The following is a 15432-nucleotide window of genomic DNA, read 5'->3' on the forward strand; positions in this document are numbered from 1 at the left end:
TTGGAACAAAGAGATTGAGTTTTTAAAAAACACTTTAGTTTCTCACATTTTTAAGCAATGAATTAAAGCTGAAAGTCTGCACTTCAACTGCATCAGAGTATTTTCATTTAAAATTCATTGTGGTAATATACAGAACCAAAATCAGAAAAAATGTTGTTTCTGTCCAAATATTTATGGACCTGACTGTATATGTTTATGAAAAAAAAGAAATGGTCATATTATTTTTATACATGTGATGAGCTCACAACGTTGCACAACTTCCATGAAAATAAAAAGTATGCCTGATTTCACTTCAAATTTCAGTATCCATGACTGAAGGTCATCTTTTTGTGCACTTCTGGATCTGAGCCAGCACTCAAGCAGTCAGTGTGGAGCTCTATAACCAGAGGCATCTCAGGGCCTCTTTACACCTGCCTTGCACTGTCTGAACGCAAGCATACGACAATTTTTATAACCTGGCGCGTTGAGGGAACCAATTTGTAGGTTTTTAACACCATTTTAATGATCTATCAGAAGCTCAGAAATTCACAGATCATATAGAGAGAGATCTTGCAGCAGTTTGAAAAGATGGTTTTGTTGAAAAAAAACTTTATTTGTTTCTGGTTTTGACTCCTTTTCCTCCTATTTCATGTGGAGGTACTGTCTGAGTGGTGACTAGTTGAGAAGTGGGCTAGAATAGGTTGGAGTTCAACAGGAACAGGAGAAACCATGAAATAAACTTTAAGGATCAAAAACTACAGACAATCGGTGCAGCGGACACTTTTCACTGTTTTTACAACTTTGCTATTTTTCGCAGCTGGCTGACTGACCAACAACAACACAAGCAAGAGGGGCTTACAGACTGTACTACATACTTGACAACAGAGCTCTCTACAGGTAGATGGGCCATCACCAGACTGCAAACGCGCTACATCTGCTGAAAAATAAATTCTGCTTTATACATTCTGTATCCACGAGTCCGCTAGGGTCTGCTTGGGTCTGCTTGGGTCCCAGTGACATAAATTTTGTCATCAGATGGTTAGCACGAGGGTTTGTGTGGATGTTTTAATGTCTGCCATTTTTTTTTATTCTCGTGACCACACAGACTTGTTAAAGAAGTATAACAGGAATAACTACTCAGCTCTTGGGTTTCCAGCTATCCAAGTTCCCAACTGAGTACAATCTAGGCTAAACCAAATGTGTAACCAAAATTAAATTCAAGTCAGGCCAAATTTAAATAAGGTATGGTTTTTGATTTTTATGGGTTTCGCTGCATAAGTTTATGATCACACCTCGTAAATGTTATACACACATTAATTTTAATTATGTGCGTTAATTTTTTACACTGACTCTGTGAACTGAGACAAAGTGATCATATCCTGCGGTGATGATGAAACGAAGGTGGGTGGCACTGCAGCCATTTAGCTGAAAGAGAAAAACAAAGACAAGTCATGGCTTTATTAACTCTTATTAAACTTGTTCATTTTACATTTACTTTACATTTCCATTTGAACCTACTGTTATAGCATTCGACTGAAGATGTCCCTCTGTACTTTCAAACTCTGCAAGGCAAAGAGTTTGTTAATCCCCGTTAAAAACACTGTGAACGGTGCAAACTAATACTTTGACTGGATGTCCTCATTACCTTTCTCTGCAACAGGCTCAAATTGAGAAGCATTTTGTGAGGTGTTTTTTTCTATTTTCAGGTGCTTCACTGTAAAACAATTAAAAAGAAATCAGCAGGAGATATTAAAAATTGGAAAGAAACCATGAAATAACACGAGATATAGATACAAACTTTAAAGAAAATAAATATGTCTAGAAAACAATATTTATCAATAAGAATTTTAAATATGGAACAATGTTACACCACATCCTTGAGACGTTTCTCTTCCTTTAAATGACCACCCAGTCATTTATTGTCCAGTGTTTGACAGATTAATCAGCTTTCCTTTTTCTGAGCTACTTAATTACAGTTTTATTGACATATTATGACAGGAACTTAAGGGGGGCTGTTGAGGCCATGTAAAGCTCAGGAAGTCCAAGAAATTTTTCAAATAAACTGCAGAAACATCATGACTGCAAATGAGCTGCTGGAAGGTTTCATGAAGGGGTGATTATGTCTGCATGGAAGAGCCATCAGAAAGAACCCTAACCCCCAACCAATACCGCTGCTTGGTATTGAATATTAGCAGTGGAGAGATAAAACACATCACCTGAGTGTGCAGTACTGATTAAAACTTTGGGGGCTCCGAAGGAGCGGAAACAATAATGACAAAAATGGATTCATGCGTATATCAGCAAATTATAAATGCAAATATCCTGTAGTTGGCTGAAAAGAAAAGGTCAATTTCTACATTAACACCACGAAGAATTTGTTATCCCACATATTACTTTAAAAAGCATGACATAAACCTTTGAGAAAGGCGCTCATAATTCCCTTGAAGAGCAGCTAATCTGCAATACTACGTGGGTACAAAAAGTGTTTTTTCAAGCTGTTCTATATGAAATCATTTTAATGCCTGTTTACTTCAGCGGGGTGCATACAATCCACACAAAATACAATCCCAATTTTAAACAAAGCTGGGATTGTGGAATGCTGTGTAAAATGTAAATAAAAGATGAATACATTGATTTGCAAATCTCATAAACCCTCATTTTTTCACAAAAGAACACAGAAAACACATCAGATATTTAAACTGAGAAAAAAACACAAGGTCATTTTGAATTTGATGGCAGAAATACATCTCAAAAAAAGTTGGGACGGAGCCAACAAAAGCTTGGAACAGCAAGTGATACTAAAAAGAGACAGAGGAACATTTTGTAGCCAGTCAGGTTAACGGGCAACAGGTCAATAACATGACTGGGTATAAAAAGAATATCTCTGTTTAAAAAGATTCAGGACATCTGAAGAAATCTCTGTGCGCAAGGGACAAATAAATACAGGCTGAAAACAGATGGATACCCTTGATCTTTAGGCCCTCAGGCAGCACTGAAAAACAGGCATGATTATGTCATAGAAATCACTGCATGATTTTAGGAACACTTCCGGTCTGTTACTACAATTCAATCTACCATCCATTCAACTCAGGTTAAAGCTCCATCACGCAAAGTAAAGGCCATACATGAACACGATCCAGAAATGTTGGCTCATTTAAAATTGACTGAGGTAAGGTGGAAAAGTATTTGGAAATTCAGTTCATCAAATTTTACAGATGGACCCAACGTTTATAGAACTGGACATGCATGTTTGCCCTAAGGTGCACACAGCCTCCATACCATTGTAGCTGTCCACTGTCACAGTGCCAATGTTTGTAGGTTCAGGGAAGTGAATGATGAACTCTTGAGGAAACATCCCAGTGGACATCCAAAACGTTTTAGTGTTTCTGAGTGATAAGAAAGACAGAAAATCATGACATTTTACCATTGATGAGATCTGTTTAAATCACATTTTGATATCAACTTTTGTTGTGCAGATATACAATATTGCGCAAAAAATCTTCTTCCTATTTTGCTGCCATGTAGCCAGACTTTCCGGAAATATCAAAAATGTTAGCTAAAGCAATAGTCCTACTGCTTTTCCAGTCATTTGCACAATCATGTGACTCATTCAAGCAAAAAATACAGCACGTAATTCAAGACACCTAAATCTCTCTCGCGCCATCCGACAAGCAAAGCGTGCACATGCACAAAAGATCCAGAGCCACTTCCACAACGTGGAACGCGTGCTGAGATACTCCGCTGATCAGCTGGCCGATGACTACAGAGACATCTTCAACTCATCACTGAGCCTGATGATCATCCCAGCGTGCTTCAAGTCCACCATCATCATCCCGGTAGAGCAACCTCCCCTGCTCACTGGACCCGCCACAGTTTGCATACTGGCCAAACAGGTCGACCAAGGATGCTATTTCCACTGCACTTCACCTCTCCCTCTCCCACCTGGGCAAGAAAGACAACTATGTCAGAATGCTGTTCATGCTGCTGAGCACCTCTCTCTGCAACTGGATACTAGATTTCCTGTCAGAGAGGCCTCAGTCCGTCTGAATCGGCGACAACATCTCCAGCACCATCAGGCTGAGCACAGGAGCTCCTCAGGGCTGTGTTCTCAGCCCTCTGTTGTTCACCCTCCTGACACACGACTGGACTGCCCTACACAGCTCTAACCACATCATCAAGTTCACCGACTACACACCCGTGGTTGGACTCATCAGCAGCAACGACGAGTCAGTGCACAAAGATGAGGTTCAGCAGCTGGCGTTCTGGTGCAGTGAAAACAACCTGTCACTGAATGTGGACAAAACCAAGGAGATGATCATCGACTTCAGGAAGACTCGCTCCACTCACACACCACTCAGCATCAACGGTTCCACAGTAGAGACTGTTAACAGCACCAGGTTCCTGGGAGTTCACATCTCAGACAACCTCACCTGGACCACCAACACCACCTCCATCACCAAAAAGGCCCAGCAGCGCCTCCAATTCCTGAGACGCCTGAAGCGGGCTAACCTCCCTGGTCCCACCCTCACCATGTTCTACAGGGGCGCCATAGAGAGTGTTCTGAACACCTGCATCCCCGTGTGGTTTGGAAACTGCAAAGTCGGTGACCTCAGCCAGCTACATCTGATCGTCAAAGCAGCTGCAAAGATCATTGGAACATCTCTCCCTCTGCTACAGGACATCTTTCACAAACGCTGCATCAGTAAGGCCTCCTGCATCGTGCGTGACCCCTCACACCCCTCACACGGACTCTTTTCCCTCCTCTCATCCGGCAGACGCTATCGCAGCATCCTCCAGACTGCGAGACAGCTTTTTCCCACAAACCATCAAACTCCTGAACTCACTACCAGCTCCCCCACTCCACCCCATCACACACACCCACACAAACCACTAACTGACTCTACCGGACTCCACATACCACTGCCTTTGTAAATACAGATGCTGCTCTATGGACAGTCCTACTCTCAGGAATCCTCCTCATGTTAGTCCCTTTATTTCACAGTGTAAACTGTAAAGCTGCTACGTTGGTCATTTTAAACCACTTAAATATCAATTGTAAAATGTAAATTTTAGACTGTTATTAACCCTTTTACCTCAAAGTGTATATTTACTCCCCTTACCTCAGTCTCAAAGTGTATATATATTTATTCTTTCTATTCTTACTCTTCCTACATTTCTTGTTGTTCTTTTGCACTTTATGGAACTGGAGCCTCGTCGTCTCGTCTCTCTATGTACTGAACTGTATTTAGCAGAGATGACAATAAAGTTTTGACTTTAAAGGGACGAACCAGTGTTATGTCAACACAACAGACAGCTTAGCAAAGAAGCAATTTTAAGTTGCATCTTCAGGCACCTTTTAGTAGCAACTTGTAGCAAAATCACATAATTTGTTTCGTTTTGTTTAAATGAATATATGAAAATTGACAAAGATAAAACTGCTGAGATAACCACGGCTTAAGAACCAGCACTCACCCGTCGATAATGCTTTCTGGTGGGTGATTTTCATCGCTGGATGCAGCGAGGACAACTTTCGCACCTAAAGAAGTTAAAGAGGACTCAATCATCGCACAGAAAAGGTTATAGTCTCCGAGGCTTTCTGGTTTTTCTATAACAGGACACAACAAATGCTTGTTTACAGATTCTTAAGGGGGGAAAGTCGTCAATTGCCGTTGCCAAGCCAACCACTGCGTCGCAAGATATAGACGTCGCAATGTTGTACGTCACAATTTCCGACGCACGCTGCTAGTTAGATGTTTAGGAGTTAGCGGCTAGCACTGGATATAGCAATTGTTCACATGGCGAACGGATGCGAAGAAGTGCTTTTTACGCGCGGAACTGGACAGGCGAGTTATAATGCACTATTAAGCGGAGGAACATGACTTATATGACGCTTCTATGCTGTCTGTGCAGTTGTTTGAGGCGGTGAGCTATATAGCTAAAAGCTACAAACCAACGTTGAGTTAGGCTAACTTAAGATATGAGAAAAGGAATAAAAGAAGTCAAGCCGGAAATAAACAATATACCAGATGTTCTTCAATAAACAAAACGTGGCTTTATTGGAATATACCGTTGTGGATAAACGTTACAAAAAATGCTTTACAAAGTAGTTTTAGGTTGAGTTGCAACAGTTTACAGGAGACAAAGGTGTACTGTACAATAACCCTAAGATCCTTTGCATCCTGACTCTGTTTTTGCATGCACTGCTTGTAAGATGCTTCATTATAATTGTGGATTTAAGACTGATTTAAAAATAATAATAATAATTCAGCAACATTTAATGTGCTCGTCTTTTTGTGTGTTGTTTATCCTTTTTCCACGAAAGAAATTGATTAATTATTCATCATAAATTAAGTGTTTTAATGTCTTTCTGCTCTTCAGCACACCATCTTTTACTATTTAGTGAATTATTTTGACACAACAAATAAATATTGGCTGCAAATGTCATCTGGTTTGCAGGTATTATTTATTATTTTTAAATCACTTAATGTTTAGCCATTATTTATGTATACCCATCAAAAATACATGTTCGTTTTGTAAAGACTCCAAATTTGTTGTTCTCTTCCAGAGTGATGATTCAGACATCTGGGATGACACCGCACTGATAAAGGCTTATGACAAGGCAGTTGCATCTTTCAAGGTAACTTGGGATTATTGCAGTATGTGTGAATGTGAAATGTTGTTTGTGACTTTAAAGTCTCTTCCTGATTTGCGTATTAGACTGCCCTTAAGGGTGAAGATGAGCCACAAGTCTCAAAGAAAAACCAACCAGGAAAGAAACGCAAGAACAACAAGAAGAACCAGAGTAGGAAAAGAAACAATGCACCACCAGAAAAAGAGGTGAGGAACTGGAACTAAAGCTACAGATACATTTGAAGGGGAAAAGGTGTTAAATATTTACACATGATGTTTACAAAGTTGTCAGAGGTATCAAACTGGAGAGTACATTTTAACATAAGTCAGTTTAGATTCTGTGTTTCAAATCAGTGGTCGAAATGTGTCTTTCATTTACAGTTTCTACAGTTATGGTCAGAAGTTTAACTACACTTATCACAGGCATGAATGTCATCATAATTTGAGGATTTTAATAATTTCTTTTAACTGTTCTTTTTACTTTGTGGAGTGATTGCACAGCATACATCCTAAATGGGTTTTAAAATCAAGAATTTGGTGGACAACAAATTTTTGGGAGGTGGATTTTCTCTAATCCACACAGGGTGAAAAGTATAAATACGGGCTCAAATATATACATACATTCACTTAAATATTTTAGTAAGTGGTGCTGAAGGTTCAACAATGACTTAGAACTTGGCAAGGCCTGTTAACTTGTCATTAGTGATCATGATTGACTAAATCTAATAGTTTCTCTGCCATCATAAATAGGATTTGCATGGCAGCAGTTATTGGATTGACCAGTGCTTGTTACAATAGGAAACGCCAGGCTATTCTATGAAGGTCTAAGAAGGAGAATCGTACATTTATACGGGTTGGGATGGTCTTGGAGCTGTCCCTAAACAACTTCAGATTTTAAGATAATCAGTTTAAACAATTGTAAGCAAGTAACAGTTACTTGCACACGTGACCTCTTATCCAAGGTCTCAAAGAAGACCCAATCTGTTACATCCTCAGATTAAAGGAAATTGGTTAGGATGTTCAGGAACAACCCAGGAACCGCTGAGGCTCAAGTCTGCCATGAACTGGAAACTGCTGCAGCATCAGTGTCACTGTACACAGTGAAGCCAGTTTTGCATCACTGTGAAGTGGAAGGGTGCCAACCAAGAAAGAAGCACCTGCACCAAAAGATTTTCAAGCCTGCCTGAAATTTGCAGCAGCCCACATGGACAAGCCAAATGTCTTCTGTAGAAAAGTTTTACGATCAGACAAGACAAAGGTGTAGCTATTTGTCCACAATGACAAGAAGTATGTTTGGAGCAGTAAATATTAGGCTTTGAAACATAATTTCACCTCAAATCAGTCATTGGAAAACTGTTCCAACAGGACATTGTTCCCAAACACACATCAAAACTGGATTTAGAATGGATAAAGCAGGCTAACATTAAGCTTTTGGAATTACCTTCCCAAAGCCCGACCTCACCCCCATTAAAATTTGTGGACTTTGCTTAAAACCTGGGTTTGTGCTGGAAGCCAACAAATTTAAATGAACTCTATTAGTTCTGGCGAGAAGAATGATCAAATATTTAACCAGAAATACACCAGAAGCTTGTTGATGGTTACCAAAAGCCATCTGGTGGAGGCGCGACTTGCTCAGGGACATTTAACGCGTTATTCGGAGTATATGTGTATATGCCTTATGTATACTTTTGATCCCATAGAAATTTAATTTAAACTTGTGCACCTCTTCTGCACCATGTTACCATGACATTCATGCCCATGATGAGTATTTTTTCTGACCACAACTGTACCCTGTTGGTAATTCTGAGACATTCAAAAACAGCGTTGTTTACACATGTTGACGCTTTCACTTTAATTACAGTTTATGTTGTGTCACAGTGGCAGGTTGGGGACTCATGCAGTGCTTACTGGTCCGAGGATGGCCAGCTCTATGCAGCCACGATTGCCTCCATAGACAAGAAGAGAGGCACTTGTATAGTTGTTTATACAGGCTATGGCAACGAGGAGGAGCAGAATCTTGAAGACCTGCTGTCAGAGTTTTCGGAGGGTGATGAGGAATCAAATACCAAGGTAAACTAGTGCAAATAAATGCATTCACATAACAGCAGCACAATACAAATAACAATTCAGTTATTAGAAAATGGTAGTATTGTTCCCTGACACAATTTGCACATAGTTTTTACCTTCATTATTCACATATGCACATCATGAATTTTAAAATAACAAAACTAACATTGTGACCAAATCAGGCTTAAATAATTGGCAAGCAATCCATTGTCATTTGGGTTTTTTAATAGGCCACAACTTAATGAATATAACAGTCGAAATTTCGGCAGTTGGCGTCAAAGACCAAAAAATATGAAATTATTATTAATTACTCCACCCAATATTTATCAAATGGTGAGTCATGGAAATCACTGCCGATTAACAGATTGCTTTCTCAGTCTATTAAAACTTAGGACCAAGTATGGATGGATGGGTTAGCTCTTTCTGCTTTTGTCTGGATCATTTCTTACTGCTTCCCAAACAAATTCAGATAGGTTTATGGATTTCTCTGTATTTGTTCCCAATGATATGAAAATGGGGAGAAAGATCAAAGCAGTATGTCTTTGCTATCCATAGGTGCATGAAGTAGAATCTTCAACAGAGGAGAGTGACAGGTCAGCTACTCCAAACCAGCACAAACAGTCACCTAATAAGGGCCACAAGTCCAAGACCCACAAAGAATCACCTCCTATGTGGGCTCCTGGTTTTCCTGGATTTCCTCCAGTACCACCTCCCATGCGTGCTTTCAGACAGGTAAGAAGAAAGGCTCTTTAGGGAGCTGATTCATTATTAGTCTAACAACAAAATTACTTTCATGCATACTACTCCTCTTATTTTTGTTTTTAAATTGTGATTAAATCAGTTTCAGGTGTTAATTAAATTCCCGATAGGAGGTTGAATGTTTGTTGTAGTCAGAAAGATGAAATGTGAGCAAAGTGTTTGTAATCTGAACAATAAAGATAGAATATGAACATTTATTGCAGGACTGGATTGTAATAGGCCCAACTTCTTTTTGTGGACCCAACTGTAAAGAGCAGAAAAGAAATAATGTGTTTTAAAAAATATTGTACATTATCTTAAGCCTTGTTTGAGCCTCTACGTGCTGACTGTTCAGTTTAAAAGCATACATACACTTATTATGGACATGAACTTGTGCCTTTTAGTGCTTTCCTGGAACTGTGGGGACTAATGCTTGCAATAATGATGGATATTAAAAAGAAAAAAGTTTTAACTAATCTTGGACTTGAAATCAAAAAGCATCAGAGTTATAAATACAGATCATCAACAAATTTGCTTAAATGTTAAACGTTAAAAGTTAAACTCTTGAATTTATGGTCTTCTGGCACAGCTCTTACTAAGCACATTTCACTTTTTTATATGGTTGTTATTTCAATTTTATTTCAAATGCCTTATTTTTACACTGAGCTTTGTGTTTTATCCAACTTTAATGAGTGTTTGATCATCGTCCTGCAAAACGACACAACTGTTTCCAGGTTTCAAACATCTATCTGATGTTTTCAGCTTATGATGAAGAATTCTGGAAAGTCCTTCTCGTTCATTAACTTATATTAACTTAACTGGCAGTAGATCAGCCTCAGAGCATGATGCTGCCACCACCATGCGTAACAATCATGATGAGGTTTAAGTGTCTCAGCTTTTTTTAAAAATGACTGTGTCAAGATTTAGTGCTTTATATTTTCACGTGGGAAGCAACAAACTTTATTTGAGCTCGAAAGTTTTGATGTTGGACACCAGCCACTTGGTCCATAACTCTGTAAAACCTCACTAACTTTGGACTGTGACAATGTTGTTTAAGCAGCTTCTGTTTCATGACAAGCCTGCACTTTGTGATTATCTTTGAATTTGCATTCATTTAGACATGCTTACAGTAAGCATTCCTGTCTTGTCCGATGTTGCGTTGGTATTGATCAATCCAGTTAGTGTTGTCGAACTAACCTTCCTTGGCACAGAAAAGCTACCACCTAGGCAGACACTAACCAAAGCTAAAAGGCCATGCACCTTGCCCTTTCTTTTTTTTCTAGCCCCCTTGCATTAACAGTTGGAGTGGATTTATTAATAATCACCGCTACCACCACCTCACCTCTATCTGGCTAGTCTCAGCTCCCCAGGCTTAACAATGTGCAATCATTTTGCCTCACAAAGCAAAGATCAAAGATATCAATTAAAGCCTAATATTTCCATGATATTTATGTCCATGTTGAAAAAAAAGTTATTTTGAGTAAAAGAATTGAAAGACATCAGATTGCGCTTACTTCAGTTTAGATAAGCTTCCCTAATGAAAATAGTTTCAAGCCTCTCTCGTTATCTTGGGTACTTTATGTGGTAATGATATTACAAGCTGTTGATTTCCACCTTTGTGTCTTTTGTCTTGCATCAGGGGAGCAGCAAGCGATCTGGTAGTCACGGGCCTGTACCTCCTCCATGGCCTCCCATGATGCCTTTTGGTCCACCGGTGAGTTGGGATCAATTTTTACCCTTAGCAAAGCTAAAGGGTATTTAAATGTTTACTATACAGCAGGTTAAATGTAGATACAGTTTAGGATATAACATGTTTAGGGTCTAACAAATGGCAATGTTAAACACCTGCATCCTGAACATTCGCTCTGCTGTTGATGCCTTAGATGGTTCCTCCACCTCCACCGATGAGCCCTGACATGGTGGATGATGAAGCCTTGGGCAGCATGCTCATCTCCTGGTATATGAGTGGATATCACACAGGATACTATCTGGTACGTGCACAGAGCCCTGCTGGCTTTTTGGGAGGTTATAACATGGATTTGGAGCTTGTACATACCTCACCTTTTGTTATGCTGTAAATAGTAGTCACTTGTTTATGGTAATGTTGATGCTTTTCCTTTGCCTTTTTGGTTAAGTTGCTTTATTTTTCCTTTCAGATTTTTAGGTATATGTAAAAGTCATGGATTCATAAAATGAGTAATCTTTTGGGGGTTATTGTGTTTTCATAGGGGCTGAAACAAGGGCGCAAAGAAGCTTCCAACTGGACAAAACAGCATCACAAATGAAGCCCTGCTTGTTATGTCTGTTTGTTCATATGAAGTGATGGAAGAAAGTTTTGTATTCTTTGTAAATAGATGAAATAAAGACTATGAGAACACAGCGGGTACCTGTTTTTGGATATAGTTTAAATTATGCTAGAAAAGACTGTATAAATTACTTTTTTGTACAGTGTAATTGCTTAATAAGAGCCACTTTATCACTTTAAAAAATACATATTTTCTAATTGATTTTACAGAATGGCAAAAAAAAAACAAAGGATTACTGGATATTACGTGTGTGTATGTGATGAACTCAATAGCATATGGCTGTAATGGCAAATATTGTCCAGTAGAAGTCAGACTGGTGTAATGTATTTATAGGAAAATGTGGCATGAATACATAATCGACTGTTTTTTAGTCCTGTACAAAACAATGGCCATACAAAGGAACATTTTATGCAACCATTAGTCTGTATACTGTACACTTGCCATCCTTAGAATTCGATTCCAACCCAGACTTCAGTCTTGTGTTTAGTCCCTCTGGTGATTTCCACACTGTTAATTCAGAGAGTCTTTCCAATATGTTCCTTGGATACGAGCTCCCCATTTTCCCTGAGGTGTTCCCTCGTCCACAGCCCGATATAGAATCACATCCATCATAATCTTTTTCAGCTCGCATCACATAGACGCATATTTCAGGGTGATAGAAGGCACAGTTTCAGCTACAGACAGTATTACAGTGAACTAGTCGTGCAGATAAAGATTGATTAGAGAAAAGTACTGAGACATTAAGACCACTGACAGATACAGACAAATTGAGGCAAAAACCTATGGAGGCGTCACGGTGTGGATCAATATATAGTAACATGCTACAGCCTTAACAATCACCCAATTAACACCTTTGGAATATTTTGGACCTGTGGGCGCTCTCCAACACAATCAACATCAAATGAGGGAATATTTAATAAAAGGCTTATGTTTCGAGGACTGAAGCAGTTCTAATGCAATTTCTTTAGTGTGCCAATTTTTCTTTTTAATGCCTTTTGCACTTGACAAATTCTTCGGGAGATATTTCCAGTAGGAACACCTAGATTTCAAAACTCCATTTTGCCACAAATTAGGCATATTACTTTCTTGGCTCTAATATTTTGCATAATGACAACTCAGGGTCTGCTCGCGACTTTCTTTCCGATGTCCTGAAAACTATGCTGGAATGTTTGAGGTTTAATAGTGTAGGAACAGAGGAGGAAATGGGACGGTGGTTGCAGATACTTTGTTCATTTTTATATTTAGAATATAGAAAACCACATGCAATTACAGTGGCAACAGCCACAATCATGCTGCTGAAGCTGTCCTGCATTCATTTCATGAACATATTTCCTATATTTCCTCTACTTTATGCTCATTCTTTCTGAAGTGGTGAGCGATTTGTGTGTGAGAGAGCGAGAGAGGGTTCAACAGAATATGGTTTTGTGATAGGTTGTAACAGCATGATTGTCTCCTGGCTTTTTTTCATTTTTTTTTATACCATGTGATCTTCCTCCAGCTGCTCCATAGTCATTGCTTGACAGAAGAGCAGTCTCTTTGTTTGTGTACTGGCTGTGGTCGGCATTTTATTGCCCACTGTGACTGCCAGTGTTTACTGCTGTATTTGATTCTCACTGCAGCAGTCTTTTTTTTCTTTTTTCTTTTTTTTTTGCTGTTTTGTGTGCATGTGCGGGGGCAAAAGAGAGAGAACAGGAGAAGAAAGAGGGACGGTAACAGGAGAAAATGTAGTTTGTGGGATTTACAAATAGAATATGCACTATAAATGAGGGGTGATAAACCAGACATATCTTTTCCCCACAGATGGGTCTAAAATCTGCCACGGCGAGGCTTGCACATAAGCCCATTGCTTGCCTGACTCTGCAGCAAACTGAGCTGCCCAAAGGGCTCAGTGGAGCCCAGTGAGGAGTTGAAAGGGGGTCAGACCTTGCTTGGGAAAGCACCGCTCCCCTCTGTGACTGTCTACCTCCTACTGACCAGACTACATGAGGCATGTAAACATAATCTGCATTTCACATAGATCCTTCTAGGAAACAGACAGACATCCAAGTGAGATCGCATTGCTGCATGAGTTACAGTGCCTTTAGCTATTTACCCAAGCTCCCAACATCAACAAACAACCTTCTTTTAGATAAGAGACTTTGGGGGATTTTTAGAGAAACAGGAGCTGTGCTAACCCCTTTCCCTTTTTCCACAAAGATAGAGCACCAAACATTCACTGCAGTCAACATTACATCTTGAAAATAGTGGCACAAACACCATTAACACCAAACGCAACAAAATGTTTGTTGACACAGTTAAATATAAATTTGCACTATTAAGCAGAACTGGTAAGACTCAGCTCTGTGTGCTAAATCACAGATTTAAAGTCTCGGTGAGGGCTGCGTACCAACCTGAGTAAAGTGGCTGTGACGGAGAATCATAAAAGCGGCGCTATTTACATATTTACATACAGTGCCTGCAAACAATCACAAAATTAATATTTAAATATTGGCAGACAGACAGCTGTTTATGATTCAGACAGAAGTCAACAAAACAAATAATTATTTTAAAAAAACAGCAATATATGATACCAAGGTAATTACATATTATATATGAAAGTAGTTATCCTGCAAATAATAAGATCATTACAGCCAGCACTGACTCACACTGATTCCTGACTAAGACTTTATTTTTCTGAACTGATTTCCAGCCAAAGGCTTTTTAACTTTTGAGTATCTTTTTTTGCATAAAGGAGTATTTGAAATATGGGTCTGCAGAAAATGGATAACTGACAAAGCCCAGACTTCTCTTTTGCCTTGAATAGCTGAAATATCACAAGTAAACTGCTCAATTTATCAAAGAAAGCAGAACAAGAAAAGGATTTTTGAATTTGAAGCATTCGGACAAGACGTGCAAAGTATCAGACATTTGTGCTGATGACCTGCAACAAAGGCAACCGGTTCATGCAGTAACCCCAAGGGATGCGTATCTGATTTATTTTCTTATTTTCTTATGCTTTTGAACTGGATGAAGGCCTCTGTCTCTTTTCGTGGACGTGACCTCGGTGTCAGTGAGAAAGATCCTCGATTACCTTCTGACCCAGAAGCTCCAGCAGAGTCACAAATTATGATTCGCGTTCTTGCTGGGTCGTCATGCTCTGTTGCAGATGCTCATAAATAAAACGTCTTATCATGAAAGTAAAGTCCATACCCCTATCTTTACAGCCCCGTAAAGTGGCTGCATTATTGATATTAGGGAAAAGAGAATTCCAGAGGAGCACATAATGACTGTTATAAACATTATGTTTAAAAAGATCCTTATAGCCTCCTTTTATGAGTGGCTACGAAAGCCTTCAGCTGCCAACTAAAGCTGCCGATAAAACCGATTTTCATTGTCATCACAGTGATGTGAACACGAGCAATTAATACATCAGAGAAACTTTAGCTTAGTAAAATATGTATGCAATTGGGATTAAGGATAGCAATGTGCTACACTTTGACAACAATGCCTAGGAAACACTGGAAAAGCAGACAAAGCTCTCAAAATAAAGGCTAATTGGACTTTTTTCCCTTCTTATTTATTTATTTGCTTATATGTAATTTATTTTATGGTGCATGCTACACCTTAATGCTTGAATAGTTTGTGTTGTGAAAGAGTTTCCAAGTATTCGCTTCAGTGAAAAAGAAAAAAAGTGGGCCTGCAACAGGGTTTTCGGAGTGCAATAGTGAGTCTC

General features: G+C 39.2%; 2 protein-coding genes across 2 annotated transcripts; one reads left to right on the forward strand and one right to left on the reverse strand.

Moving 5' to 3' along the window:
- Positions 1–568: 568 nt before the first annotated feature.
- hspb11 (heat shock protein, alpha-crystallin-related, b11) lies at positions 569–5667 on the reverse strand. Its single transcript, XM_005457476.4, has 5 exons — positions 5452–5667; positions 3259–3365; positions 1625–1693; positions 1498–1541; positions 569–1404 (listed from the first exon to the last, which is right to left on the reverse strand). Exons 1-5 carry the CDS (start codon positions 5541–5543, stop codon positions 1312–1314), a joined length of 405 nt encoding a protein of 134 aa, XP_005457533.1. The 5' UTR covers positions 5544–5667; the 3' UTR covers positions 569–1311.
- Positions 5668–5691: 24 nt separating this feature from the next.
- On the forward strand, positions 5692–11794 carry smn1 (survival of motor neuron 1, telomeric). The gene is made up of 8 exons (XM_003452615.5): positions 5692–5822; positions 6545–6616; positions 6697–6816; positions 8488–8679; positions 9232–9408; positions 11054–11128; positions 11298–11405; positions 11643–11794. Exons 1-8 carry the CDS (start codon positions 5775–5777, stop codon positions 11697–11699), a joined length of 849 nt encoding a protein of 282 aa, XP_003452663.1. The 5' UTR covers positions 5692–5774; the 3' UTR covers positions 11700–11794.
- The last annotated feature ends 3638 nt before the right edge of the window (positions 11795–15432 follow it).

The sequence above is a fragment of the Oreochromis niloticus genome, linkage group LG12, assembly GCF_001858045.2.
Source record: "Oreochromis niloticus isolate F11D_XX linkage group LG12, O_niloticus_UMD_NMBU, whole genome shotgun sequence".
NCBI lineage: Eukaryota > Metazoa > Chordata > Actinopteri > Cichliformes > Cichlidae > Oreochromis > Oreochromis niloticus.